General features: G+C 49.2%; 1 protein-coding gene across 1 annotated transcript in view; it reads right to left on the bottom strand.

Moving 5' to 3' along the window:
• The window catches only part of LOC116950101 (B-cadherin-like), a 45675-nt gene extending 32894 nt beyond the window's left edge, over window positions 1-12781 (bottom strand). The window contains exon 1 of the mRNA XM_032967549.2: window positions 12188-12781. Within this exon, the coding sequence (XP_032823440.2) occupies window positions 12188-12244 (57 nt within the window). The 5' untranslated portion in view covers window positions 12245-12781. The remainder of the gene's footprint in view (window positions 1-12187) is intronic.
• Window positions 12782-16481: the final 3700 nt, after the last annotated feature.

Consider the following 16481-nt stretch of genomic DNA (forward strand, 5'->3'; position numbering starts at 1 on the left):
GATAACCGAGACCAGGCCACTTTAAGTTGGAATGGGGTCCTGGGTGTACACCCACCACCGGAGTGGAAGAATGGCAGGCGCATCTTACAGATGACTAATCGATGGTCAGAGGGCAGATCAGCTCCACGGTAGGTCCTGGTGCCAAGGACATGGGCTCGCATCCGCTGGTCCGTCACTATGTAGTCCAGCAGATGTTCTTGCTTGGACCCGACATGCATCCATGATGTTGTGTGGATGCGCCGATGCCGGAACAGCATGTTGGTAATTACAAGCCCATGGGCTGCACAAAAATCTAGCAGCCTCCTACCGTTGTTATTGAGCTGATCTGGCCCATGCCCTCCAATCACTCCAGACCAGGTGCCAGTATCATGACCAAATACTTACACACAGACAACCACAACATACCAACACATACTCACACACAGACAACCACAACATACCAACAACAACAACCGCCATTCGCCACTAAGTGGCGGTGACGTCACCATGACGCTTGTGCCAGGCCATGTGCACCTTGAGGCCACGTGAAGTGTCGAACGCCCGCTGGCAGGAGGTCACGGGGCAGACCCAGGTGCCACGGGTCGACTGACTGAGATGACTGGCTGATGCACCACCTGTGCCCCCTACTGTGCCAACCTGCTGTGCTTTAGCCACCCGGCGCTCCGCTCGTTGTTGTGAGCGTCGCTCCTCCGCCCTCCGATGTTGTTGGAGGGCGACTGCCTCCAACTGCCCAGTAGCATCCTTAACGAGCCTCCTCCACAGAGGCCGATCTTGACACTGCTGGTACCATTCATCGGCAAGTCCACTCAGCTCCACGTCCTCTTGTACCACATCACTCCATCTCTTCTCTAGCCCGTGCCGCGCCTGTTTAGCCCCCTCGATCCGGCCGAACAAAAGCTGTTTCGGCATGCGGTGGCTCGGCATGCGGGCTACATGACCCAGCCAATGCAGCCTTGCCTGCCCGAGGAGCTCACCGATGGGACCTTGCCCAGATCTTTCTAAGATTTGTGAGCTCCTCACACAATCCATCCTGGGTTTAACCAGGCTAGATCGTAGGCAGGCTAGCCTAAATGTTTCTAACCGGTGAAGATGTTCCATTAGGGGGGTCCACGTTTCACAAGCGTAGAGAAGGGAGGGAATGACCGTGGCCGAGAAGACCTAAAGCTTAGTGCGGAGTGACAGACCAGGTAGCTTCCACACAGCATTACGCAACCGATGAAAAGATATTGCCGCTCGACTGATTCGGAGTGAGACCTCTGCTGTTAAACTGGAGCCGGTCATAAGCACACTGCCCAGGTATGGGAAACTCTCCACTCTCTCTACAACTGCCCCATCACCTATTGGGAGTTGTGGGGGTGGAGTGTCCGATGGTACAAAATACCCAGGCAGGTGCTTAGTTTTGGTGGGGCTGATGGTGAGGCCCCATCTCTTAGTGGCACGCTCCAGTCTCAGCAGCAGCGTCTCCAACTCCTCCTGAATGAGCAGCTATCACCAAATCATCGGCATACATAACGTGGTTGAGCAATAGGGAGGCATCCCTTGACCGCACCCGGGCATCGATCAGCCTCCCATTATATCTGTACCAAATGGAGATTTCCCCAGTACAGCTATTGAAGGCTTCACGAACTACATGGTCAAAATAGATGTTAAATAATGTGGGAGCCAGAGGACATCCCTGTCGCACCCCAAGGTGTACAGGGAACGGCTCTGACTCCCGGCCACGTAGTTTTACCCGGGCCCGCTCACCATCATGAAGGTCCTTAATGATCGTGAGCAGAGGATCAAGTACTCCAAAAGCACGAAGAACAACCCAGAGCCCAGGCCTACTGATGGTATCATAGGCCTTGACCAGGTCAATAAAGCAGAGATGTAGGTGTTGTTGGAATTCCCTACACCTCTGCTGTAGCAGACGGACAGAAAATATGGCATCTGTGCAGGACTGCCCTTTCCTGAAACCGCATTGGGGTTCCGCAAGCCTCTCCTCAGCGTGCCTGGCAAGGCGATGTTGAATAACCCTTGCCAGGACCTTTCCCGGCACACTGAGGTGATGCCCCTGTAGTTGTTACAGTCTGTGCGGTCCCCCTTCTCACACACAGACAACCACGACATACCAACACAAACTCACGCACAGACAACTAGTGAACCATTAACGCCATTAGCCTGGCACGGTAACCATTAACAACGTTTCTATGAGGCCCTCCCCACACCATACGGCTCGTTGTTCTTCGACCATACTTCACCACACTTCATTCTGCTGCCATGTCCTCCTCTGTTGTGCACAAAGTGAGATTGGAACCTGCTCCTGGTTTAGGAACCTGCTCCTGGCTGAGGAACCTGCTTCTGGTTGAGGCACCTGCTCCTGGTTGAGGAACCTGCTCCTGGTTTAGGAACCTGCTCCTGGTTGAGGAACCTGCTCCTGGCTGAGGAACCTGCTCCTGGTTGAGGAACCTGCTCCTGGTTTAGGAACCTGCTCCTGGTTGAGGAACCTGCTCCTGGTTGAGGAACCTGCTCCTGTTTGAGGAACTTGGTCCTGGTTGAGGAACCTGCTCCTGGTTGAGGAACTTGGTCCTGGTTGAGGAACCTGCTCCTGATTGAGGAACCTGCTCCTGGTTGAGGAACTTGGTCCTGGTTGAGGAACCTGCTCCTGATTGAGGAACTTGATCTTGGTTGAGGAACTTGGTCCTGGTTGAGGAACCTGCTCCTGGTTGAGAAACTTGGTCCTGGTTGAGGAACCTGCTCCTGGTTTAGGAACCTGCTCCTGGTTGAGGAACTTGGTCTTGGTTGAGGAACCTGCTCCTGATTGAGGAACCTGCTCCTGGTTGAGGAACCTGCTCCTGATTGAGGAACTTGGTCCTGGTTTAGGAACTTGGTCCTGGTTGAGGAACTTGGTCCTGATTGAGGAACTTGCTCCTGATTGAGGAACCTGCTCCTAGTTTAGGAACCTGCTCCTGGTTGAGGAGCTCTCTCTCTCCGTGGTCACGCACAGGGTTTGTTCCCCGGGGCCTGCGGTGTTTCCCTCCAACTTTATCATCAACATCGCCGCGTTCAGAGTACAGTAAGGGAAAAAAAGTATTTGATCCCCTGCTGATTTTGCCCATTGACAAAGAAATTACGTCTATAATTTTAATGGTAGGTTTATTTTAACAGTGAGAGACAGAATAACAACAACAACAAATTCCAGAAAAACGCATGTCAAAAATGTTATAAATTGATTTGCATTTTAATGAGGGAAATAAGTATTTGACCCCTCTGCAAAACATGACTTAGTACTTGGTGGCAAAACCCTTGTTGGCAATCACAGAGGTCAGACGTTTCTTGTAGTTGGCAATAAGGTTCGCACACATCTCAGGAGAGGTTTTGTCCCACTCATCTTTGCAGATCTTCTCCAAGTCATTAAGGTTTCGAGGCTGACGTTTGGCAACTCGAACCTTCAGCTCCCTCCACAGATTTTCTATGGGATTAAGGTCTGGAGACTGGCTAGGCCACTCCAGGACCTTAATGTGCTTCTTCTTGAGCCACTCCTTTGTTGCCTTGGCCGTGTGTTTTGGGTCATTGTCATGCTGGAATACCCATCCATGACCCATTTTCAATGCCGTGGCTGAGGGAAGGAGGTTCTCACCCAAGATTTAACGGTACATGGCCCCGTCCATCGTCCCTTTGACGCAGTGAAGTTGTCCTGTCCCCTTAGCAGAAAAACACCCCCAAAGCATGTTTCCACCTCCATGTATGACGGTGAGGATGGTGTTCTTGGGGTCATAGGCAGCATTCCTCTTCCTCCAAATACGGCGAGATGAGTTGATGCCAAAGAGCTCCATTTTGGTCTCATCTGACCACAACACTTTCACCCAGTTGTCCTCTGAATCATTCAGATGTTCATTGGCAAACTTCAGACGGCCATGTATGTGTGCTTTCTTGAGCAGGGGGACCTTGCGGGCGCTGCAGGATTTCAGTCCTTCACGGTGTAGTGTGTTACCAATTGTTTTCTTGGTGACTATGGTCCCAGCTGCCTTGAGATCATTGACAAGATCCTCCCGTGTAGTTCTGGGCTGATTCCTCACCGTTCCCATGATCATTGCAACTCCACGAGGTGAGATCTTGCATGGAGCCCTAGACCGAGGGAGATTGACAGTTCTTTTGTGTTTCTTCCATTTGCGAATAATCGCACCAACTGTTGTCACCTTCTCACCAAACTGCTGGGCAATGGTCTTGTAGCCCATTCCAGCCTTGTGTAGGTCTACAATCTTGTCCCTGACATCCTTGGAGAGCTCTTTGGTTGTTGCCATGGTGGAGAGTTTGGAATCTGATTGATTGCTTCTGTGGACAGGTGTCTTTTATACAGGTAACAAGCTGAGATTAGGAGCACTCCCTTTAAGAGTGTGCTCCTAATCTCAGCTCGTTACCTGTATAAAAGACACCTGGGAGCCAGAAATCTTTCTGATTGAGAGGGGGTCAAATACTTATTTCCCTCATTAAAATGCAAATCAATTTATAACATTTTTGACATGCGTTTTCCTGGAATTTTTGTTGGTATTCTGTCTCTCACTGTTCAAATAAACCTACCATTAAAATTATAGACTGATCATTTCTTTGTCAGTGGGCAAACGTACAAAATCAGCAGGGGATCAAATACTTTTTTCCCTCACTGTAGTTGTCTGCGATACATTTCCACGTGATGATGACACTTGGTAGGGCTGTCATTTGTGATGGCCAGGCCTCTTGCGCAAAAGAGCTAAGAGCTACAGAAAAGGGGCTGTCCATAAATGACGTCACGCGATTTTGGACGATTTTTGCCCCCCCCCCCTCCTCGTCACACGGCGTCACAAAAAGTCAGACCCCCCCCCTCAAATATGACGTCACAAAGCTCTGCCCCCCCCCCCAAAATATATAAAACATGCTTCAAATCGCTTTAAACTATTGTAATTGTAGTGCGTATTGTCATTGTAGTGCGTTGGTTAGATTTAAAACTGAAGGCAACTGCCCACCATGGCTTGATCCTTTGATTACAAAGCTCATGAAAACTAGGGACAAGGCTTGGGCATGTGCTCAGAAAAGTAATTTGGTCAATGACTGGCTAGAATACAGGATTTTAAGGAATAGATGCGTCAAAAAATACGGCATGCAAAAAATGCCTACTGTTCCTCCACTCTCCTGGAATCACATGGAAATGCCAGGATTTTCTGGAAAACAATCAAATGTATCGAAAAGGCATCCAAAACAGACAATCTGCTGGTTGAGCTTAACCGAAATGGGGAATATTTTTCAGATCCCCAAAAAATAGTTGACAATTTTAACCTTCATTTTTTTGAAGCTGGCAATCTTTTTGATAATGTATTGGGAGTCACCCCTGCTCATGCAAATTCTTACACCCCTGTCCAAACATTAAACAAATTTAGTTTCCAGCCAATCCACAAAAGTAATGTTCTGAAACAACTGTCCTACCTCAAAGGGTCCTCCTCTACCAGAGCAGATAGTATTCCCGTCTTTGCTCTACTAACTGTTGGTCACCTAATATACAAACCTATAGCCCATATTTTCAACCTGTCCATCAAAGAAGGATCAGTTCCTCTAGAATGGAAACATTCCTATGTCCGTCCACTTCACAAAGGGGGCCCTAAAGATGATCCAAATAACTACCGACCTATCTCAATTTTGTCCCCGTTGATGAAATTTTTTGAAAATTATTGACCTACCAAATTATCAGTTTCCTGTCCACCAACAATCTACTACATCTAAAACAATCTGGGTTCCGAAAAAAATACAGCACCACATCTGCTGCATTAGACTCTCTGAATCACATTTACAGTAGCCTTGATAATAAGCAGTACTGTGCCTGTCTTTTTCTAGACCTGTCCAAAGCTTTTGATACAGTAGACCACAACACCCTGCTTAGTAAACTAAGTTGCTTCGGTTTTTCCGAAAACGCAGTAAAATGATTACAAAATTACCTCTTTTCTCGCACCTAAACTGTCTTCACAGATGGTTGGAGATCAAACAGTGTTAAGATCACAAAAGGGGTTCCACAGGGTTCCATCCTCGCCCCCCTCTTGTTCTTTCTTTATGTCAATGACTGGGGCACTGACCTGGATCATTCCATGGTAAATCTTTTTGCAGATGACACGATACTGATTACTGCTGGCCGCTCTCCGGATGACGTGATTGCTAAGCTACAGGGTGATTTCAACAAACTACAACATCAGCTAGTTGCTCTAAAACTAGTCCTGAATACCTCCAAAACCAAGGTGCTATGCTTCTCACCAGGACTAAAGCAGGAAGTTATTTTTCCCCAATTACATTCCTTAAATAATTATCAAATAGAGCAAGTCAAGATCTATAAGTATCTAGGGGTCATCCTGGATTCAAAACTGAATTTTGAAGATCACATTGATTATATTGGTAAAAAGACAAAAATAAAAATTGGTTTTCTGTATCGACACAAGCACTGCTTCCCCCCAATGTTCCGTTTGGAATTGATAAAAGCTACCATACTGCCTCTACTTGACTACTGTGGCATCGTGTATAAATCAGCCCCAAGTACTGTACTGAAGAAGCTTGATTCCATCTATCACTCGGTCTTAAGACTTACATTGAACTGCTCATATAGGACTCACCACTGCGATCTCTACATTGGGTCAAACTTAACATCTCTTAATGTTCGACGGCTTGTGCACCAGATCCTATTTATTCACGATGTACTTTCAAAAAAATCCGCAGACTACCTGCTGGATCTCCTCTCTGTTTCAAAGAACAAATTTGACCTCAGGTCTTCGCTCATTTATCAGCTTCACATTCCCTATTACCGTACAAAAACTGGAGGAAGGGCCTTTGCTATTGATGCCCCCAGGGTCTGGAATGCTATTGCCAATAAACTGCAACTTGAATCGCTACCAATGAGATCTTCTCTCAAAACTGCTCTAGAGGAGTGGTACACCCCTAGCTGCCACTGCTATTCATTGGCGTAAAATAAAATACAATGTTTCGCTCCGGATGACGCTGCAAAGTATTATCTGTATTTTGATTTAGCGTGCTGATCTTAAAGGTGCATTGAAAAATTAGATACTCCGACTGATGCTTCTGTTGTTGTGGAGTAACTCATGCAGCCAGCTATGGCTCTAGGATTTGGTGTTACATGTTATTTATGTAGTTTATTGTAAAAATTCGGTCACAGTCCCTGTGATCACTGTTACGTTGCAATTATGGCTTTATTTTTTGGTGATTTCGAAAAGTTTTCTGGTTTGGACATGTTTGTTTTGTTGTAGTACGGAGTTAGACTGATGGCCTTAATCTAAGTTTTCTTGTGGTTGCTGTTTGACTTGCATCCCACTGGGATTGTTTGCAAACAGCGTTGGTGTACGGTGCTTTTTTCATGAATATTTTGCTGTGTTTTTTTATGGATTTTGTGTTTGCACAGTCACATAGTCACTTTAAGATGTTTTTCTTGTTAGTGTTTTTGTTTTTTTGTTTGTTGCGGTTGCACCCGATTCAAGAGCCGAATGGCTCACAGGGCTAAACCAAAAATAAATAAAGTGAAACTGAACTGAAACTAATGTGGCGCTGCACTCTGATGTTGTAGGAGAAACATTTATTAAAAAGTCTATTTAATTAAGTAGAACGTGTTGTCTATATTTATTGTAGACACGTGACAGGGACATTGTAGACACGTGACGGGGACATTGTAGACACGTGACATGGACATTGTAGACACGTGACAGCGACATTGTAGACACGTGACAGGGACATTGTAGACACCTGACAGGGACATTGTAGACACGTGACATGGACATTGTAGACACGTGACAGCGACATTGTAGACACGTGACAGCGACATTGTAGACACCTGACAGGGACATTGTAGACACGTGACAGCGACATTGTAGACACCTGACAGGGACATTGTAGACACGTGACAGGGACATTGTAGACACGTGACAGGGACATTGTAGACACGTGACAGCGACATTGTAGACACCTGACAGGGACATTGTAGACACCTGACAGGGACATTGTAGACACGTGACGGGGACATTGTAGACACGTGACATGGACATTGTAGACACGTGACAGCGACATTGTAGACACCTGACAGGGACATTGTAGACACGTGACAGGGACATTGTAGACACGTGACAGGGATATTGTAGACACGTGACAGCGACATTGTAGACACCTGACAGGGACATTGTAGACACGTGACAGTAACATTGTAGACACGTGACAGGGACATTGTAGACACGTGACAGTAACATTGTAGACACCTGACAGGGACATTGTAGACACGTGACAGGGACATTGTAGACACGTGACGGGGACATTGTAGACACGTGACATGGACATTGTAGATACGTGACAGCGACATTGTAGACACCTGACAGGGACATTGTAGACACGTGACAGGGACATTGTAGACACGTGACAGGGACATTGTAGACACGTGACAGCGACATTGTAGACACGTGACAGTAACATTGTAGATACGAGACAGGGACATTGTAGACACGTGACAGGGACAATGTACACACGTGACAGGGACATTGTAGACACGTGACAGGGACATTGTAGACACGAAACAGGGACATTGTAGACACGAGGTAGGGACATTGTAGACACGTGACAGAGACATTGAAGACAGGTGACAGGGACATTGTAGACACGTGACAGGGACATTGTAGACACGTGACATGGACATTGTAGACACGTGACAGGGACATTGTAGACAGGTGACAGGGACATTGTAGACACGTGACAGGGACATTGTAGACACGTGACAGAGACATTGTAGACAGGTGACAGGGACATTGTAGACACGTGACAGGGACATTGTAGACACGTGACATGGACATTGTAGACACGTGACAGGGACATTGTTCACACGTGACAGGGACCTTGTAGACAGGTGACAGGGACATTGTAGACACCTGACAGGGACATTGTAGACACGTGACAGAGACATTGTAGACACGAAACAGAGACATTGTAGACACGTGACAGGGACATTGTAGACACGTGACAGGGACATTGTAGACACGTGACAGGGACATTGTAGACACGTAACGGGGCCATTGTAGACACGTGACAGGGACATTGTAGACACGTGACAGGGACATTGTAGACACGTGACAGAGACATTGTAGACAGGTGACAGGGACATTGTAGACACGTGACAGGGACATTGTAGACACGTGACATGGACATTGTAGACACGTGACAGGGACATTGTTCACACGTGACAGGGACCTTGTAGACAGGTGACAGGGACATTGTAGACACCTGACAGGGACATTGTAGACACGTGACAGAGACATTGTAGACACGAAACAGAGACATTGTAGACACGTGACAGGGACATTGTAGACACGTGACAGGGACATTGTAGACACGTGACAGGGACATTGTAGACACGTAACGGGGCCATTGTAGACACGTGACAGGGACATTGTAGACACGTGACAGGGACATTGTAGACAGGAAACAGAGACATTGTAGACAGGTGACAGGGACATTGTAGACACGTGACAGGGACATTGTAGACACGTGACAGGGATATTGTAGACACGTGGCAGTAACATTGTAGATACGAGACAGGGACATTGTAGACACGTGACAGGGACATTGTAGGCACATGACAGGGACATTGTAGACACGAGAGAGGGACATTGTAGACACGAAACAGGGACATTGTAGACACGTGACAGTAACATTGTAGACACGTGACAGGGACATTGTAGACACGTGACAGTAACATTGTAGACACCTGACAGGGACATTGTAGACACGTGACAGGGACATTGTAGACACGTGACGGGGACATTGTAGACACGTGACATGGACATTGTAGATACGTGACAGCGACATTGTAGACACCTGACAGGGACATTGTAGACACGTGACAGGGACATTGTAGACACGTGACAGGGACATTGTAGACACGTGACAGCGACATTGTAGACACGTGACAGTAACATTGTAGATACGAGACAGGGACATTGTAGACACGTGACAGGGACAATGTACACACGTGACAGGGACATTGTAGACACGTGACAGGGACATTGTAGACACGAAACAGGGACATTGTAGACACGAGGTAGGGACATTGTAGACACGTGACAGAGACATTGAAGACAGGTGACAGGGACATTGTAGACACGTGACAGGGACATTGTAGACACGTGACATGGACATTGTAGACACGTGACAGGGACATTGTAGACAGGTGACAGGGACATTGTAGACACGTGACAGGGACATTGTAGACACGTGACAGAGACATTGTAGACAGGTGACAGGGACATTGTAGACACGTGACAGGGACATTGTAGACACGTGACATGGACATTGTAGACACGTGACAGGGACATTGTTCACACGTGACAGGGACCTTGTAGACAGGTGACAGGGACATTGTAGACACCTGACAGGGACATTGTAGACACGTGACAGAGACATTGTAGACACGAAACAGAGACATTGTAGACACGTGACAGGGACATTGTAGACACGTGACAGGGACATTGTAGACACGTGACAGGGACATTGTAGACACGTAACGGGGCCATTGTAGACACGTGACAGGGACATTGTAGACACGTGACAGGGACATTGTAGACACGTGACAGAGACATTGTAGACAGGTGACAGGGACATTGTAGACACGTGACAGGGACATTGTAGACACGTGACATGGACATTGTAGACACGTGACAGGGACATTGTTCACACGTGACAGGGACCTTGTAGACAGGTGACAGGGACATTGTAGACACCTGACAGGGACATTGTAGACACGTGACAGAGACATTGTAGACACGAAACAGAGACATTGTAGACACGTGACAGGGACATTGTAGACACGTGACAGGGACATTGTAGACACGTGACAGGGACATTGTAGACACGTAACGGGGCCATTGTAGACACGTGACAGGGACATTGTAGACACGTGACAGGGACATTGTAGACAGGAAACAGAGACATTGTAGACAGGTGACAGGGACATTGTAGACACGTGACAGGGACATTGTAGACACGTGACAGGGATATTGTAGACACGTGGCAGTAACATTGTAGATACGAGACAGGGACATTGTAGACACGTGACAGGGACATTGTAGGCACATGACAGGGACATTGTAGACACGAGAGAGGGACATTGTAGACACGAAACAGGGACATTGTAGACACGAAACAGGGACATTGTAGACACGAGACAGAGACATTGTAGACACGAAACAGGGACATTTTAGACACGAAACAGGGACATTGTAGACACGAAACAGGGACATTGTAGACACGAGACAGGGACATAGCCACGTGACAGAGACATTGTAGACACGAAACAGGGACATTGTAGACACGAAACAGGGACATTGTAGACACGAAACAGGGACATTGTATACGCGAAACTGGGACATTGTAGACACGAAACAGGGACATTGTAGACACGAAACAGGGACATTGTAGACACGAAACAGGGACATTGTAGACACGAAACAGGGACATTGTAGACACGAAACAGGGACATTGTAGACACGAGACAGAGACATTGTAGACACGAGACAGGGACATTGTAGACACGAGACAGAGACATTGTAGACACGAAACAGGGACATTGTAGACACGAAACAGGGACATTGTAGACACGAAACAGGGACATTGTAGACACGAGACAGAGACATTGTAGACACGAAACAGGGACATTGTAGACACGAAACAGGGACATTGTAGACACGAGACAGAGACATTGTAGACACGAAACAGGGACATTGTAGACACGAAACAGGGACATTGTAGACACGAAACAGGGACATTGTAGACACGAAACTGGGACATTGTATACACGAAACTGGGACATTGTAGACACGAGACAGAGACATTGTAGACACGAAACAGGGACATTGTAGACACGAAACAGGGACATTGTAGACACGAAACAGGGACAATTGTAGACACGAGACAGGGACATTGCAGACACGAAACAGGGACATAGCCACGTGACAGGGGCATTGCAGACACGGGCTAGGAATATTGCAGACACGAGACGCTGGGGACATTGTGGTCAGGGCGAAGACACTCTGCGAGACGCAGCACGCGGGGACAGCGGGTGGAGACGCACCGCGCGGGACGATGAGAAGAGCCTCACACGGCGCGAGTCGTTGCGGGGAGCGCCGTGACCCAACCCCCAGCCACTCACCTGGAGCAGAATCAACGCGCAGAGCAACGCGCGCCCACTCCAAACGCCGCGGGACATCTCCGCGACCGCTCGACGTCGTCGACGCGGCCGGGGTCGGACGGCGGGACCTGCCGCAGGTGCCGTGGTCTCGGCGGGGCGAGAGGAAATCCCTCGGGCGTCGAGGGGCAGGCAGGAAGGTCCCCGGGGTGGGGCGTGGCCCCGAAAGGACCCCTCGGGGGTGCGGGTTGAAGGTGGTGCGGTGAGAGGCGGTCGCGCGTATCCCTCGCGGCGCCCACACACGCACGCACACGTGTCAGTGGCAAGCCCAGGGTGGAGAGGCAGGAGAGTGGGTGGAGGGGAGTGGAGTGAGAGGGAGAGATAGGAGAGTGAGGGGAGTAGAGTGAGGGGAGTAGAGTGAGATGAGAGGGGAGAGATAGGAGAGTGAGGGGAGTAGAGTGAGATGAGAGGGGAGAGATAGGAGAGTGAGGGGAGTAGAGTGAGATGAGAGGGGGGAGAGTGCGTGGAGGGGAGTAGAGTGGGATGAGAGGGGAGAGGCAGGAGAGTGAGGAGAGAAGAGTAGAGTGAGATGAGAGGGGAGAGTGCGTAGAGGGGAGTGGAGTGAGATGAGAGGGGAGAGGTAGGAGAGTGAAGGGAGTAGAGTGAGATGAGAGGGAGAGGCAGGAGAGTGAGGGGAGGTCTGTGGACGACGCAGTTAACATGGCCCTCCACTTCACCCTACAGCATCTGGACGCCCCAGCATCCTACGCCAGGATCCTGTTTGTGGACTTCAGCTCTGCCTTCAACACCATCATCCCTGCCCTTCTTCAGGACAAGCTCTTCCAGCTGAACGTGCCCTACTCCACCTTCCTGTCTGACAGGAAGCAGTGCGTTAAGCTGGGAACACAAGTCTCTGACTCCAGGTCCATCAGCACCGGAACTCCTCAGGGCTGCGTCCTTTCCCCACTGCTCTTCTCCCTGTACACCAACAGCTGCACCTCCAATCATCTGTCCGTCAAACTCTTGAAGTTTGCGGACGACACCACCCTCATTGGGCTGATCTCTGGTGGGGATGAGTCTGACTATAGGTGGGAAGCTGACAACCTGGTGACCTGGTGTAGCCAGAACAACTTAGAGCTAAATGCTCTAAAGACAGTCGAGATGGTTGTGGACTTCAGGAAGAATACAGCCTCACTCACCCCCATCACCCTGTTAGACTCCCCAGTCAAAATTGTAGAGTCCTTCCGCTTCCTGGGCACTATTCTCTCCCGGGACCTCAAGTGGGAATTGAACATCAGCTCCCTCACCAAGAAAGCTCAACAGAGGATGCACTTTCTACGGCAGCTGAAGAAATTCAACCTGCCAAAGACAATGATGGTGCAATTCTATACAGCGATCATTGAATCCATCCTCACCTCCTCCATAACCGTCTGGTACGCTGCTGCCACTGCCAAGGACAAGAGCAGACTGCAGCGTATCATCCACACTGCTGAGAAGGTAATTGCCTGCAATCTACCAACCCTCGAGGACCTGCACACGACAAGGACCATGAGGCGAGCGAGGAAGATTGTGGCCGATTCCTCCCACCCTGGACACTCTCTGTTTCAGCTACTCCCCTCCGGCAGAAGGCTTCGGTCCATCAGGACCAAAACCTCACGCCATAAAGACAGTTTCTTCCCATCTGCTGCTGGCCTGTTAAACAAGGCCAAGAGCTTACACTGACTTTAACATTTTATCTACATAATGACACCTTGCCGATATTAACTATGTTAACCTATTTGTATTTTTTATTTTTAAATTATATCTTAAAGCTATTTCATATTCGATATTTATTCAATTTTATATACTTCAGCCCTTTGGTGTTAGTTAGACTTTTAACCCTTATTATTATAGTAAGACTTGTTTAAAACTTATTTAAAATTTTAGATTCCTATATGTTGAATGTATGCACCATCCTGCCAAAGTAAATTCCGTGTCGGTGTGAACTTTCATGGCGAATAAAACCCTTTCTGATTCTGATTCTGAGAGGTAGGAGAGTGCGTGGAGGGGAGTAGAGTGAGAGGGAGAGGTAGTATATTGAGGGGAGTAGAGTGAGATGAGAGGGGAGAGGTAGGAGAGTGAGTGGAGGGGAGTGGAGTGAGATGAGAGGGGAGGGGTAGGAGAGTACGTGGAGCAGGAGTAGAGTGAGATGAGAGGGGAGAGGCAGGAGAGTGCGTGGAGGGGAGTAGAGTGAGATGAGAGGGGAGTATAGTGAGATGAGAGGGGAGATGTAGGGGAGTGCATGGAGGGGAGTAGAGTGAGATGAGAGGGGAGAGGTAGGAGAGTGAGGGGAGTAGAGTGAGATGAGAGGGGAGAGGAAGGAGAGTGAGGGGAGTAGAGTGAGATGAGAGGGGAGAGGCAGGGGAGTGCGTGGAGGGGGAGTGGAGTGGGATGAGAAGGAGAGGTAGGAGAGTGAGGGGAGTAGAGTGAGATGAGAGGGGAGAGGCAGGAGAGTGAGGGGAGGGGAGTAGAGTGAGATGAGAGGGAGAGGTAGGAGAGTGAGGGGAGTAGAGTGAGATGAGAGGGGAGAGGCAGGATAGTGTGTGGAGGGGGAGTGGAGTGGGATGAGAAGGAGAGGTAGGAGAGTGAGGGGAGTGGAGTGAGATGAGAGGTAGGAGAGTGTGTGGAGGGGAGTAGAGTGAGATGAGAAGTGAGAGTAAGGAGAGTGTGTGGAGGGGGAGTGGAGTGAGATGAGAAGGAGAGGTAGGAGAGTCCATTGCCAAATCTTCCGACGTTTGGAGATGTGGGGATTTCTGGAGGCTGTCGAGGAGAGAGTTGAGCCAGGGTTTGTTGAAGTCGGAGGTGTCTCAGCGGGATTCTGTGGCAAGGTTTGAGGCAAGGTCAGCCAATACAAATGATAAACTAAATTCCATTAATGAGCCGCACTACGTACAAATGAATTAAACGCAAATTGGTTGTTTCCTATGACCGGGGGCCACCTGAGTACAATACCCAGTCACGGCTACCATCAGTGGCGAATTACAGGCAGTCATCGACTTACGAACGCCCGTTCTTACGAATCAGCTTCCACGCAAAAAGATATCGACTGAAAACGCGAAACTCGCACTTGAAAAGTGAACCGCTGAACATTTCATGACACTGGTCGTATGGGCATTTAAATACAGTGCATTGTGTTCCGACCTACGAACCGTTCGACTGACGAACGGGTCTCAGAAACTAATTCGGTTCGTAACCCGAGGACTGCTGTATATTGGAAACAAGTCCGGGCAGGCGAAACCCCTTTCCCCACGTCCCCTTCACCAACCTGCACTGACCCAGGGGAGAGAGGTCAAACCACCCCGCCCCTCCCCCCGTGCCTGTCACGGCATGCGGAGGTCTTCGTCTAGCTGCGGCTGACTAAGGGCTGTAAAAAGTAATGATTATCGTCGTTATTTAACACCGGAAACCCGAGTCTGCATGGTGATGATTGAGTCTGGGGGTGGGGTTGCAGTAACGTGTCGCGTCTGTGCGTGTGTGGCTGATCGATCCCCGGGTGCGGTCAAGGGATGGCTCCCTATTGGTCAACCACGTTATGCATGCCGATGATTTGGTAATAGCCGCTCATACAGAGGAGGAGTTGGAGACGCTGCTGCTGAGACTGGACCGTGCCACTAAGAGGTGGGGCCTTACCATCAGCACCACCAAGACGAAGCACCTGCCTGGGTATTTTGTACTATCGGGCACTCCACCCCCACAACTCCCAATCGGTGATGGGGCAGTTGTGGAGTGGAGAGTTTCCCATACCTGGGCAGTGTGCTCATGACCGGATCCGGTTTAACAGCAGAGGTATCACTCAGAACCAGTCGAACGGCAATATCGTTTCATCGGTTGCGTAACGCTGTGTGGAAGCTACCTGGTCTGTCGCTCCGCACGAAGCTTCGGGTCTTCTCGGCCACAGTCATTCCCTCCCTTCTCTATGCTTGCGAAACGTGGACCCCCGTAATGGAACATATTCGCTGGTTAGAAACGTTTAGGCTGGCCTGCCTACGATCAATCCTGGGTTTAACCAAGCTGGATTGTGTGAGGAGCTCACAAATCCTCGAAAGATCTGCACAAAGTCCCATCGGTGAGCACCTCCGGCAGGCAAGGCTCCGTTGGCTGGGTCATGTAGCCCGCATGCCCAATCACCGCTTGCCCAAACAGCTTTTGTTCGGCCGGATAGAGGGGGCTAAACGGGCGCGGCACGGGCTAGAGAAGAGATGCAGTGATGTGGTACAGGAGGACGATGAGCTGAGTGGACTTGCCGATGACTGGTACCAGCGGTGTCAAGATCGGCCTC

The sequence above is a fragment of the Petromyzon marinus genome, chromosome 38, assembly GCF_048934315.1.
Source record: "Petromyzon marinus isolate PM22_M1 ecotype Great Lakes invasive population chromosome 38, UKy_Petmar_22M1.pri1.0, whole genome shotgun sequence".
In the NCBI taxonomy this organism is placed as follows: Eukaryota; Metazoa; Chordata; class Hyperoartia; order Petromyzontiformes; family Petromyzontidae; genus Petromyzon; species Petromyzon marinus.